The 13161-nt window shown below is 37.9% G+C and overlaps 1 protein-coding gene across 40 annotated transcripts in view; it reads right to left on the bottom strand.

Moving 5' to 3' along the window:
• Positions 1–13161, bottom strand: part of NRCAM (neuronal cell adhesion molecule) — a 166122-nt gene that overhangs the window by 7022 nt on the left and 145939 nt on the right. For all 40 annotated transcript variants that reach the window (XM_037389658.1, XM_037389661.1, XM_037389662.1 and 37 more), the window contains 2 exons: positions 9448–9579; positions 6190–6268 (listed from right to left, as the gene is read on the bottom strand). In XM_037389658.1, the coding sequence (XP_037245555.1) occupies positions 6190–6268; positions 9448–9579 (211 nt within the window). The remainder of the gene's footprint in view (positions 1–6189; positions 6269–9447; positions 9580–13161) is intronic.

The raw sequence follows: 13161 nt of genomic DNA on the forward strand, positions 1-13161 counted from the left end.
CCTATTTGTTGTGTTATAAATTAATTCCATACTAGTAGCTTTTTAAGGATTACAGCTTCTCAATGAAGGCTGGTATGTGCCAGTCATTTGGTACCACACACATTTCTTGCCCTTTTAGTAAGAACAGTATTTAATATTAAAGCATACTCTAAAAGCCCGATTTACATATTTTGCATGAATGACTGCTAATATATGAATACGTTTCTTTTTCTTCTTAGTTTAATGAAACATATATAAAACTTGCAGCTAATAATTAAGAGATGTAAGAAGTACAGAGATGACAATAACATGTGAAAGTGCAAAGTGCAAACATTTTTTTTAAAAAAAGTACTTCCATTTCACAAGCTCATCAGTTACTGAAAGAAATATGTACCTTGAAATCTCCTTTCTTCTTTCAACTTTCCAGTTTTTCTTCCTTAGATATGGGTACATGCAGCAACCAGTCAGAATGGGGAAGACAGTTTTACGATGCCTCTGCAGTCCAGCAGGCAACTAGTTCCCACTAAACTTTGCCACATTCATGGACATGCAAAAAGACTCAATATATGGTTAGCAATATACTACTTTTCCTTTTAACACAACTGTCTCAGGAAAGGCAACATAAATAAAATGGGTAAAGCATTCTGGGCTATTGGACACAAAAAGGGGATGCAGAAGATGAAAACTGTTGGCAGCAACTGCCTTTATCTGTGCCTTCAGGCCAACAGCCCAGAAATACATATATAAGTATAAGCAGTCACATAAAGCCACAGAAGGACCTTACACTATTGCTTCCCTGCTCACTCCAGGAGAACCCCTGCCCCAATATCTAAAAGGTTTCTGCACATGCTCCTAAACTGATAGGACTGTCCAGACCAAATATGCTTTCCCTATACACTTATGCACCTGCAAAAATCCAGACTTAAAAACATCTAACTCTCTCTTATCTAGCTAAGACGTAAGTGCATCTATATTAAGTTTCTGAGTAGTTTTTGTTTAGCATCTCTGTAATACTCAATCTTCAATCCTGGCAGAAGCTGGAAAAACTGGGTGTTTAAGCTCTGACTTTAAATGGCAATGGGTTGAAAAAACTGTTGTTAGTCAAACAACCTGGCACACTTGTAAAAATTTTAAACAAAAATCTGCTTGAGAGAAATTCAACCAACTTTCTACCTTTGCTATTTCTGGTGGGAAGTTTTGCAAAGGGAAATCAAAGCATTGATTTAAAAAGTAGTGACACAGATGTTGAAGAATTAAAATAAGAACCATCAAAGAAAGCACGTGTGCATAAATGAGGACACAATAAGACCACTGCCAAATCCAACTGTACTGTTCAGAGACAAGAACTCTTCAGCAGTCCGTTGACATAACCTCTTGCACTAGAAGGGACCAAGCTTAGAATTACAGTGCTGAGGCACAAATCATTGCCAGGTCCCCCTGGAAACACACCTAAGCTGCAATAAAACTTGAATAACTACAAAAGAAAAAAATCCTATTGTAGTTACAAAGTATATTCTCATTGTTAATCAACCCAGAACAAGAAAGAAGAGTAATATATAATCTAGCAGTCGCAGAACTCTCCACCAACCATTTCCAGAAAGTCTCTCATAACATATATCCAACAATTTCTAGCAAAAACATTGTGTGTGTCAAAGTGTTGAAGAAAAGAGGCAAAATAATTCAACAAAATGTGCAAACATCCTGCATTACCACACTAGCAGTCCTACTACTGTAGTTGCCTTGTCCTGTTTGATCTTCCTAAGAAAACTCCGCAGACTGCAATGAGATGCTAGACTTTCATACCTCCTGTGAAGTTAACTAAGAAATGCATGCTTGCAGTCTCTCCCTACCCAGGAATCCACAGGCTGTACGTACCGTAACTTCTCAATTTCTCTTGATTTAGGGCCCAGGATGGAAATTTAGACTGATTTACACACCTATACTGATCTGAACAGCAGCTCTAGATAGCCTTTAGTTTTAATTTAAAAAACATACATTTGTGGTACTTCTTGCAGTTTCTTGGGGTAAGCACTGACTGCCCACAATTTACTATCTCAGTCTTCTGCAACTCAGGAAACCACTGGGACTGTAACGCAGTTTGCTAGAGGTAGTCTTTTCCCTTCTATGTAAAAGTGTAGGTATTCCTCCAGTCACAGGGACATAGTGTACCCAATCATTCTTGTGGCTCCTGAAACACCTGCATTTCCTAGAGCATTATTTCCTCCATTAGATCCGATATGGCAGGAAAAATCCAACACTGGCTGGTTCTTCAGAAAGTATGCTCTTACATGAAGTTGAAGAGTGCTGAACTTCAAACGAGTCCAAGCCATCCCAAGAATACTGGGAAGCCTAGAAATTGAACGTGACAAAAACCTCCCCTAAACCTGAGAGCTATGACTCCTCTAGAATATTTAATTAGTCATTAAGATTTGAGTAATTTAATAGTTGAAATAACTAATTTTCTAAGCATTGGGCTAACTTGGCCAGAAATATTGAAGTCTGTTCGGTATAAATTTTCAAGTCTTTCACTCTTCCCAGTTCCTGAGAAAGGAGGAAGCAATTCTGTGTTCTTAGAAAGTTCCTCTTGACGGTCTGGTGTCTCTGTGAAAGTGAGCTGTCCTTTCGTACTTGGCATGAAATGACTGTGAGACCTTATATTTTCCCTTCCCTCCTTTAAACTTTGGAGGAGAACGAAAGGAGCTCAGACACTTGTGAGGATAAGAAAACGAAGAGCTTCCATCAGAGCTCTTTTTTTTCAGCTGGCATAAGGAGTGTTTGTGTTCTGTGAAATCCTTCATGATCTGGACCAAGGATTCACCAAACAGCTTGCCGCCTGTGTATGGTAAAGACAGTAGTTTACATTTTAGATCTAACGATGAGGTCCAAGAACGTAGCCATATAGCTCTCCAGGCTACAGTGAGGCATGCCATATTTTTAACGGTGAGTCTAAGAGAATCCTCAGCTGCATCATGGATAAAACTTGCTGCAATTTTACATAGCCTGCGTTTCCTCTGCATGGCACCAGATGGGACCCATTTCTTTTTGAATCTGGCTTGCTCTTCCCCCAGCCATATTAGCAATGCTCTAGAAGCATAAGTGCAGTAGATAGATACTCCAAGCTGGGCTGCAACTAGCTTGAAAGACCTTTTAATTGCTTCCTCAACCTTTCTATCAGTAGGATCTTTAGGAAGAGCATCCGTATTAGCAGGCACTGATAGTACAGAATCACCAGTAACCAGTGCTCTGTCTACCTGGGGCAAAGTCCCCCACAAAGCAGCTTTATCCACTGGAAAAGGATAGAGCTTATGTAAGACTGCTGGGGCTTCGTGCTTTGCCTCAGGATTACCCCAAATCCTACAGACAAGATCTTCCACTGCTGAATGGACAGGAAGTGCGTTATCTACCTTGTCTTCTTCAGAGGGGATATGCTGTTCTTCCGAAGCAGATTCAGATTTGGAAGATGTTAGCATCAACACTCTCTTTATGTGCTTGAACAGGTAATTCTGATTTTCCATGTCAAACTTACGCACAGGATCTGGTTCTTCTTGGTCTTCTGTAGGAGACTCAGATGATACCTCTCCATCTTCAGGGGATGACTCAACCTCCAAGGCCTTGTCAGCCTCAGATTTCTCCTTCCCAGAAGCTGTTTGACCTTTTAAACCGTCCATAGGGTCAGACTCAATAGTTTGGGAACTGCTCCCAGTTGCTTCTAGAGGAACCACTGGAACTTCTGTAACCGGTATCCTGGGATGCTTGACTGAATGGGACCTAGCCTGTGCCACAGAAGTTATACTTTGTCTGGCTGCTGTCAAAGCATCCTTTAAGACAGTAGCTAGCTCAGGCAAAATTACAGATTTCATTAATGAATTCTTTTCAGATTCAGAGAAGTGAGTAGTAGTAGAAGGTCTTACCTTCCTGTGGTAGGAGCTCTGAGTGTCTTCTGAATCTGAGCTGTAGTCTGGGGTCTGGCTGAACAAGTGCTGGAGAGACTGCTGCCTTGCAAGGGAGCCACGAATTGAGTTGCAGCTGAGGGGTTGCTGGAAAGGGGATGGCTGTCCTGCCTGAGAATCTGAGCCCTCCTTCGACCCCATTATCTGTTGCTTGGAAGCACGATGTCTAGAGCCATGCCTGTACTTCCATTCATCTGACCTCTTTTCCTCTTGGCAGAGGGAAGCAGAGACAGAACTAACCCTTGCAAGCTCTGAAGACTGCCTAGCCCTCCTCCTGGAGTAGGAGGTCTCTGATCTGGTGCTGAAGTATTGATCCCCTGACCTTCTGAAGAAGTTGGATCTGTCAGATCTCACAGACTTTGCTTTGATAAAGACTGGGTCTGCTTCAGGAGAATTGGCACAGCTACCTTTTCTTTTCTTTTCCTTGTCCAGTTTCTTTTCTGTCCAAGCAGACATGGACCTGAAGTGATGAAAAAAGTTCAAAATACTCGAATTCCTTGATCTTTCAAAAATTATTATTTTTTTTTTTTTCCAAGGGAAACCCTATACCCTTTTTCCTCAAAGAAGCACTGCATCAAGACCAGTGCCATGTGAGGCAGGCAGACTGGGAACTGAGTGACTGCAGTGATGCTGGGCTGCAGAGAGGGTGCCAACATATCTTCTGTAATCTGACTGGTTGCTGCTGCTGCCCTGTCTCTAAGGAAAAAAGAGGAAAGCCCAGTATAGACTAATTACACAGAAATACATTTTAGAAAGGAGTTTTTGCATGGTAAATAGGATGAGCTCTTTCATATGAAGAAGTCTGAAAGCTTGGCATGCACCTGTCCACATTCACCAGACATGAGGTGGATAAATGCATTATAAAATAATTTAATAAAGCTCTAGATCACTCTACAGATTAACTCAAGCCACTTAAATATGGAGACACGAATTCAAATCTTGCTACAGGTCACGCATGAAAGCAGACTTGAACAGTCTCATTCTAGGCCTGAGAAAACACGTACTGAGGTCATATCATTTGTACGATTCTGTACAAAGATCAGTTCCTGCTGCTGAAAGTTCCAAGTATCAAAAAATAATGGCGCAATAAAGCAGAATACAAACTGGACTGCCTAGGAAAACTTATACAGTACTCATTTACCCCTGCTCATTGCTTCACACTTCCCTTTGTATCAGCTGAATTTAATTAATACATATGCACTTCATGCTGTAATAAAATCCTATTCGGAATGTATTAACCTAAGAACGGATTATTGTATTTTTTAAAATCAAGGAAGAATAAACAGGAACTGCGCTTTGGCATTCAGAACTATAGATCTATTCCAGTCAGATCAAGATGCACTTTTCCCCCTATATGAAGAAGCTATGGCAACAGAGTAGATGCTTCTTGAAAAAACTGATTTCTTATGTACATTTGTAAATGTAATAATTTGAAATAATAAAGGGCTTTTACAATGCTTTTGACACAGGAATGCACTATAAAATCTACTATAATACCCATGTAAAATATAATAGTATTGACATATTCAGAAAATAATAACCATTTCCTGTACTGATCAAAAAAACAACAAATAAAATCCCGCTTATTTAATAAGCTACACTCATAATTGTTACATAAACAGAGTTGCATGCTTTTTTTGATGCCAGAAATTCAGCTAGACTACATTTACAACAAAGGAAGAGTCAGCAATAAGAGCTGTGTTGCATGCTTTGAAGCTGCTCGCTATGTATCTTACACTGAAATACATGAAAGGGATCTTTGTTTTTTCTTTTAGGATATTCCTTCACCTCTGTGTATAACATCACTTCCTTGTTACTGGATTAGGTGTTAGTATGGGGAGCCATTTTAATTGCATTTGTTTTTCCAGTCAATGTAACACAAGATTGTCTTTATTAGGCTTCAATTAGAAATGTATTTTCAAAACCCATAATGCTAAATGTGCCCTAACTGAAAGGACACTGTATCTGGTATTTTAACTATCTGAAAGATGGGTTTTTAAACAAAGATTCCTCACTTTGAGACAATTGTGTTTGAATTTGGATTTCATCTTGCATTAGTGAATAGCTTATTGTAAGCTTGGATGTTTAATTTAATTTTTCTGATGGTGTGGTTGAAATGCTATCTATGGTTCTATACAATACCGGATATAGAATCTTTGTCAACATGGAAAAAAAGTTAGTTTTGCATTAGTAAATGTGATATTATATACAGCATGTGTGATATGAACAGTGAACATGACAAACCACATCAGTTGCTCACCTGTATTCACCAAATGTTCCATCATCTTCCTTCATAGGTTGTATTTCTGGATCAGCATGTGCATCCTCTTTTTCTTTCACTAAAATATTTGAAATAGTAATTTTCATCATGAAACTGCAAGGTGAGAAACTGTGAGACCTTAATTTGTCAAACTGATCAAATGGCAGGAATGTGGTTTGAATAAAAATAGTTTTTTGAACTGGGGCCTTGCTGTTGCATTTTTTCTTTTGAAGGAAAAGATCTGTTAATTAGTTATAGAATTTTATTTTCATTCAAGTACAAAATACTATATGTCATTCTGCATTAGTAAAACTTTTTCTTCCTTTCATTTCTAGCACTAAAGAGAAACTTTTGTTAAAAATCCAGCTAAAATACTTTCTTTACTTATTGTTTATTTACATTTGAATAATTTAGTTTTACTTAATCCATGCTCTGTATTCCCTCTTGATATTCCTCTCATACTGATGGATAAAACTGAATCAGATTCACTTGCGTTCACTATCAGTTTGTACAGTTTCTGCTTCCACTTCATGCACTAAGACTTCAGAGAATTTTAAACAGTATTTTAAGAATTATTAATATTGCAAAAAATAGGCTTGGTCTGTTAATTTCCTCTTTTCTATAACATGATCAAAAGCAAAGCAAAACCACCTACACTGGAACCTAAATTTTACACAATTGTCTCTCTCGCACATAGTTGTTGTAGGTTTAGTCATCATTCACTGGTGGGAATAAATCCCATGCTTCATAAGCATGTAACTTGTCCCTATAAAAACCCTACGCAGTACTGTGCCCTTTGACACAGAAACCTGCTAGCACCTGAGAAGACAGATGTTTATAGGTGACATACATTCCTATAAGTTAAGATTGCTGACAGTAGCGCAAAATAATGTACTGACTTCTAGGATTACTTTATGGTTCTTCCCTTTGCCTTCTCATGTCTGTTTTGCTGGCTGCTACTCAAATCTTCCCCTTGTTTAGCAGATACAGTTATATAATCCAATATAGAATCTCTTACCTTTTACTCTGGTAATTTCCACACTTAATTCGTACATGATTAGTTTACATGCTGTTATTTAAAATGACATGAATCATTCCTGACAGCATTTTCTAAGTCTAATTACAACAAAACTTAACACCTTGGAATGTGTCTGGCTGCTATAATTTCATACTGAAATAATTTATGACTTTTTTTAGACTACAGGCAATGTCAAGATGACATGTTAAAATTACAACAAAAAAGAATTCATAACGGTGCTTTGCTCTTGTCACTACCTGTGGAACAGTACACTTGCAATGACACAAGAAATACAACTGGCTCTAGAGTCACTGCTATAAACAAGAGCACATACTGAATCTGGAAAACTTATATACAGTCAAGGTCTTTATGTATTTGTATGTATATATGTATGTATGTATGCCTGCATTAAAAATGAATACCTTACATCTAGTAATTCTGCAGAAGCAAAGAAGGGCATAGCAGGGATCTCCACAAAGTAATGACAACCTTAACATCGAACTGCCTGCTACACTTTTACTCAGACTGTGTTTTACCCTCTTCTAGATGGTGGCTCACTCCAAGTCCTCCCTGCTCTTTTCAGTTTCGTCACTTCACTTGTTCTGTTCTCCTAATTTTCCTTCTCTTTCCTCAGTTCTCTCCACTAAGAGTCACTTTCTCTATATTCTCCGTAATCTCATTTTCTCTCTAAAAAATCCAAATATCAGGAAAAAAACTTAAGATGATGCCTTCAGTCTGTCATTCAACTCTGTAACACTGTGTTCCCTAATCACCTGTCTTTTTTTCACAGGCATAGGTAGTTGGGACAGCAGCTTCTCTTACTTAATTTTTGCTGTCACTACAAATCTTTGCTCTCTCCATAAAACAATTATACAGTTAGACTGGGCAGAGTAGGATTCTTGTACTTAATAAGGTGATTTTACCTTCTTATAAAAATAAACTGCTATGTTAAGTTCAGCTATTAAAAGATTTGCCTACGAAGAGGAAAGGTTTTTAGTGTTCACCAACGCTAGTTTTCAGAAGTGCCCTGGTTGAAAAAAGTGGGAGAAATTAAAACACTATGGATTATTTTCTCTTTTTGTACTTTTGTAAGTGCATCCATCTTTCTCATGTCCAAATTAACACGAACTTCAAGAAGTTTTACTTTAAGGAAGTATTCCTAGAGTCTCAACATTTATATAATTTCCAGACCTTTAGAGTTCGTAATATAGAATGGAATTTTTTCATTAAAGCAAAATTTTAGATGAAAGTTAGCAGTTGTACTTTCTATTGCAGCTAGGAGAGGAACAAGAAAAATCAAATTATCCTTGGATGCCTACTTGAAGTTTGTTCATATCCGCTCATACCTCAACAGCTGCTCTGAGATCCTATCAGGCAGTACTATGCAAACTGGTTGTCAAACTGGTTGTCACTATTCTTTTCAAGACAGCTTTAGTCTATGGACCTACTCCATAAACAAAAATATAACACTGGGGAAAGATATATATATAAGATACGTATATGCACACACACATATGTACACACAGATATGCCTTTTATAATATGTACACCCAGAGGAATGAGAGTTTTGATAGAAGACATACATTGTATATAGTTCCAATTTTTAAGTACAAATTATAATATATACTTGGCTGTTCCTAGGCTTAAGACTAAGAAAAAAAACCCCACAAAAACCTAAAAAGAAAAAGTCTGATAAAGAAAAAAACCTGCCTAATTGAAGGAAGGTAACACCAAATTCAGCTGCAAAAATACAGAGGCTGACAGAGGCTGAAGACATAGATTCTGAGGAGAGTAACGTTATGAAACGCATTCCCAGTACTTTAAAGCAACACGGTGGCTCTGCTCTGGTATACGTTTTCGCACTTTCTGACCAAATACATTCTAACTCATCTCATTTTAGTGGGTTAAACCCATCTGTGTTACGACTTCAGAAAGTGGAGCGTGCAGTACTGGTGGGAGGACCAAGTATCTCAAGCAAAGCTCAGACCTTTCTAGAGAGGTAAGGTAGCAATATAACCCTCCAGGAATGAATGAGATACTCTTCTTATGCTTACATGGAATTGAGATTTTCTACCAATAGGCAGATTGCTCCCGACAAGCCTACCAAATGATAAGACTGATTTACCATATACACAATGTAAATGTAAACCAGCAGCAAATGTAATTCGTTCAGTAAACCTGAGATATGTCTTAGTGGATTACCAGTAGATGTTTTTTACTCTCATTTTTATGTATCATACCTGGATATTTTCCACCCTTATTCCTCCTTATGAAGCAAACAATCAGCAAAATCAAGATCAGAAGAGCAACAGCACACATCAGACCGATGAACCATCCTTGAGTAGCGATGTCTACCTGCCGACTTGCCATTGCTAGAGAATAAAAGAAGAAAATTCAGGTGTTTTGCTGCATTTAAATGCTATGCTAATGCAGATAAATAACAGCCAGTATACATTGTCCATTAATTAAGGAATGACACTCACTGTGAAAATTAGTATTACGAAAAAGTGATACTGCATTTTGTGAATATTTTCATTATCCAAAATGTTTCCAAGTACATATGCATAGAATTTACTTTTGAGTATGTAAGAATTATGCCAACATTTAAGCTTAGCAATTAGTTTGCAAAACCTGTGCACATACTACATTGCCTTCCACAAACCTCAAAACTGTTCTCAACCATTTTACATTAATTACACTACTGGAATGAAATTGTGAATTATAATTCACACAAACATGTTAATTGCATTCTCATAATGAATAAAAAGCCAATACTCATTTGCTAATGCACTCCCATCAGCCTGAAATGGGGAAACAGATGGGTCATTCAAGGCCCTAACATTCAATTTCAACTAAAAATCAACAATGAATCATCCTTTAAAGCCTTATTAAGCATCATGTTCTCTTCCTCTCCTCAAACTCGTACCTCATCCTGCAATTTATCATGATTGCCATGGTTTAGCATTAGTGAGGACTTTACACAGTGCAATCGGGAAGCCCTTCCCACAGCACTGTTTCTCTCCAACCGCTGACTCTAGCTGGAAGATAATATAAGTGATAAACAAACCACACAGGGCACATTACAGTCACTAATAAGGATAGGAATTATCTGTGCGGTCTGGGGGCTGGACCCCTCCTACTGGCCTCCAGCACAGTAGGAGGATTTTCCTGGTGAAGCTTACTTTCTGCTCCCCTGTTTGGAAACACACTACAGGCAACTGTCCTTGGGATTTGCTGATGGGAGAAAGTAGTAAGGGTGAGAGGAATTAGGGATGCATGCTACAAGCAGAAGACAACATGAATTGGAGGAAGATGGACATCCATCCAAACCCATTTCGTTCATTCTTCACCTTCTCTTCCAGCCCCAAAACCCAAGAGTTTGAAACTCTATGAAGAGTTGCCTCAAAGACCTCTCTCTATTTGGGAAATACAGATAAAAATCACCTTCCCACATGAATAAGGGAAGTGACGTCCAAAACATTTCCTATGCATAACTCATGGCATTCTGGTTCAGCATTTGTTGTTTTTCCTGGCTTCATGAGTTAAAGTATTGGATTATTCACAGCCAGTACATTACCTAAGATTTTATTAAGGATCAATAGTACTTCATATCTCAGTTTAGTAGACACACTTTGCAGTAGGACCAGATAATATTTGAGACCTTCAGTCAGTCTCTTTGTTTGGATGTTGTGTGTACATCAGCTCTCATGGCATGGTATGTTTCACCCGTATCTGCTAGGGAAGGTCTGCAGACTTGCTTCCACTGAAGTGGAGGACACGACACACCAACAGCTTTACACACAGAAATGTGGAAGTCCCAGAGCGCCATAAAGATTTCCAGCTCTCCTTACAGAAGATAGGCTTTTAAGGGAAGGCTCAGAAAAACACACCAGAGAGCACCTATTTTCAATGGATCACAAACTGTTTTACAGCCACAATTCTAGGTGATAAGAGCATGAATTCTTTTCCTTACAAAACATGTTGGATGACAAGTGGGAACAGTGCTGTGCTGGTGCTGCCCTTTGAACAATACGTGAGCCTTGGCAGTCAGCTAGCTGACAAGAGACTGCACCGGGCTGGCCAGCACAGTGACAACAAAATGCACCAATATTCCGTTAGAGGCCAGACTTCAAGCCCATGTCTCAATGTTACGTACTAGTTAAGACAGAGGCTGGGACAGTTAGCTTGGAAACGTCAGCTCTCAGTGGGCCCAGATTCCTGTGGGTTTTCCATGGACTCTACGAAAACTCAAAGAGTACCTCTGACATCTGTATCTACCTTCCATTCCACACGGAAGACTGATGTGTATTCCACTTTAGAAGTACTAGGCTACAATTAACTATTTTGCTACAACTCTTTGGTCTTACTGGGCAAAGTTATGACTTGTTTTTCACTGAAATAGATCAATGAATTAATGTGCCTGGTTATTGTGGAGTTACGATTAGGAGATTTCCCAGCCTTTCTTTAAGAATATGCTTCGTGATTATTTTAGAAACTGACTCTTTCTTATATATGTAATAATGTAAACTATTTTTGCATTAAAATGTCCACATGTTATATAAATATATAGCTTATGTACATAAATATTTATACAAATATATACAAATATATATAAGTGGCAGTCTTAAAAACAAAATCACAAAGGCAATCCTCCTCTGAATTATAAATCAAATGAAAATAAAATTTTGTTTCCACATTAAAGGTTAAAATTATTTCGAGTTTTGCACATATGCATTGATAATAAGGCATTAAAGGCTGTATAATATGTACTGTGACAAAATGCAAAAGCACATTTCACATTCAAATGTAGTAAGAAAATACCATCAAGCAAAACGATCCATGCATAAAAATATGGAAGGTAGATGGAAAAGAGCAAAGATGAAAACTTACTTATATAGCTTCCTATATTCTTTAACTTATTGCATATCCAGTAGGAAAGGGTTTCTAGATCTCAGTGGAACTTTAACAATGGCATAACATTTCCTGCTTACGCTGAGTGAATTATCTGCTTCAGGCTTAAAGTAATTTACCCTTGGTATGCTCAAGAAGATAAACGCACGCACTATGAAGATGCTTTATGGGAATGCTTGTCAAAGAACAAAAATGTGGCAAAAGCCTCATACATGAAATATTGTAGTTGCATTCCTAATTAAGGACATATTCCATATTCCAATATTTTCGTCGTCATTCACTTCAAAGTCTGAAGTGTTTAAAAGCTTAGATCTAGGCTAAGACAGTGTGGCATAACATTTTTCTGTAAGAAATATGCCATGTATATAATCTAACACTTGACACTGAACCTTTCCATTATCAAGAAACAGAAAAGAGTGTCTTTAAACTCCCTTCTTCCTTAACTATGTCAATGACACAAGCCAAGGTGACTGGGTCCATACAGATTTCCTTATTTACTGGCTCAGTATTTTTTGTATAGAAAGATGCTTTTAGGAAGGTTTCCATTCAGCTTGTTCTACACTATACAACAGTCTCGATCCTTGCTTTACTGCTGCTTTATGCTTTGGATGTGTATTTGCATAAAATTTTACAGATCTGCTTTTATACAACTAGCTGTCTCTGGCATAAATAACCTCTGCGCTTAGCCCATGCATATTTGCTTGGCACTGTTATTCAGCACCATGTTTTCAAAGCTTTCCTGCAACATGATAAACTGTGAACAGAAATGGAACAAAACAAAGCAAAAAATTACGATTTTAGAAAGTGCTCACTTTTCAAACTGGCATGTTCATTATTTACTTTGTTGTCTGATAATTATTACATATTGTTCAAGCATATTTTCATATTTAAACTACTTTCTTAAATCATAACATTCTGGAGTTGGTGAGGCTACTGCTAAGTAACCATGCACTGACCAAAATGCCTGGAATGAGCAAAAGTGGCTAGCAAATACACAACAAACAGTAACAGCTGACCAAGAGCGTGCTGTGATGGCAATGACA

The sequence above is a fragment of the Falco rusticolus genome, chromosome 5 (genome assembly GCF_015220075.1).
Source record: "Falco rusticolus isolate bFalRus1 chromosome 5, bFalRus1.pri, whole genome shotgun sequence".
Taxonomy (NCBI): domain Eukaryota; kingdom Metazoa; phylum Chordata; class Aves; order Falconiformes; family Falconidae; genus Falco; species Falco rusticolus.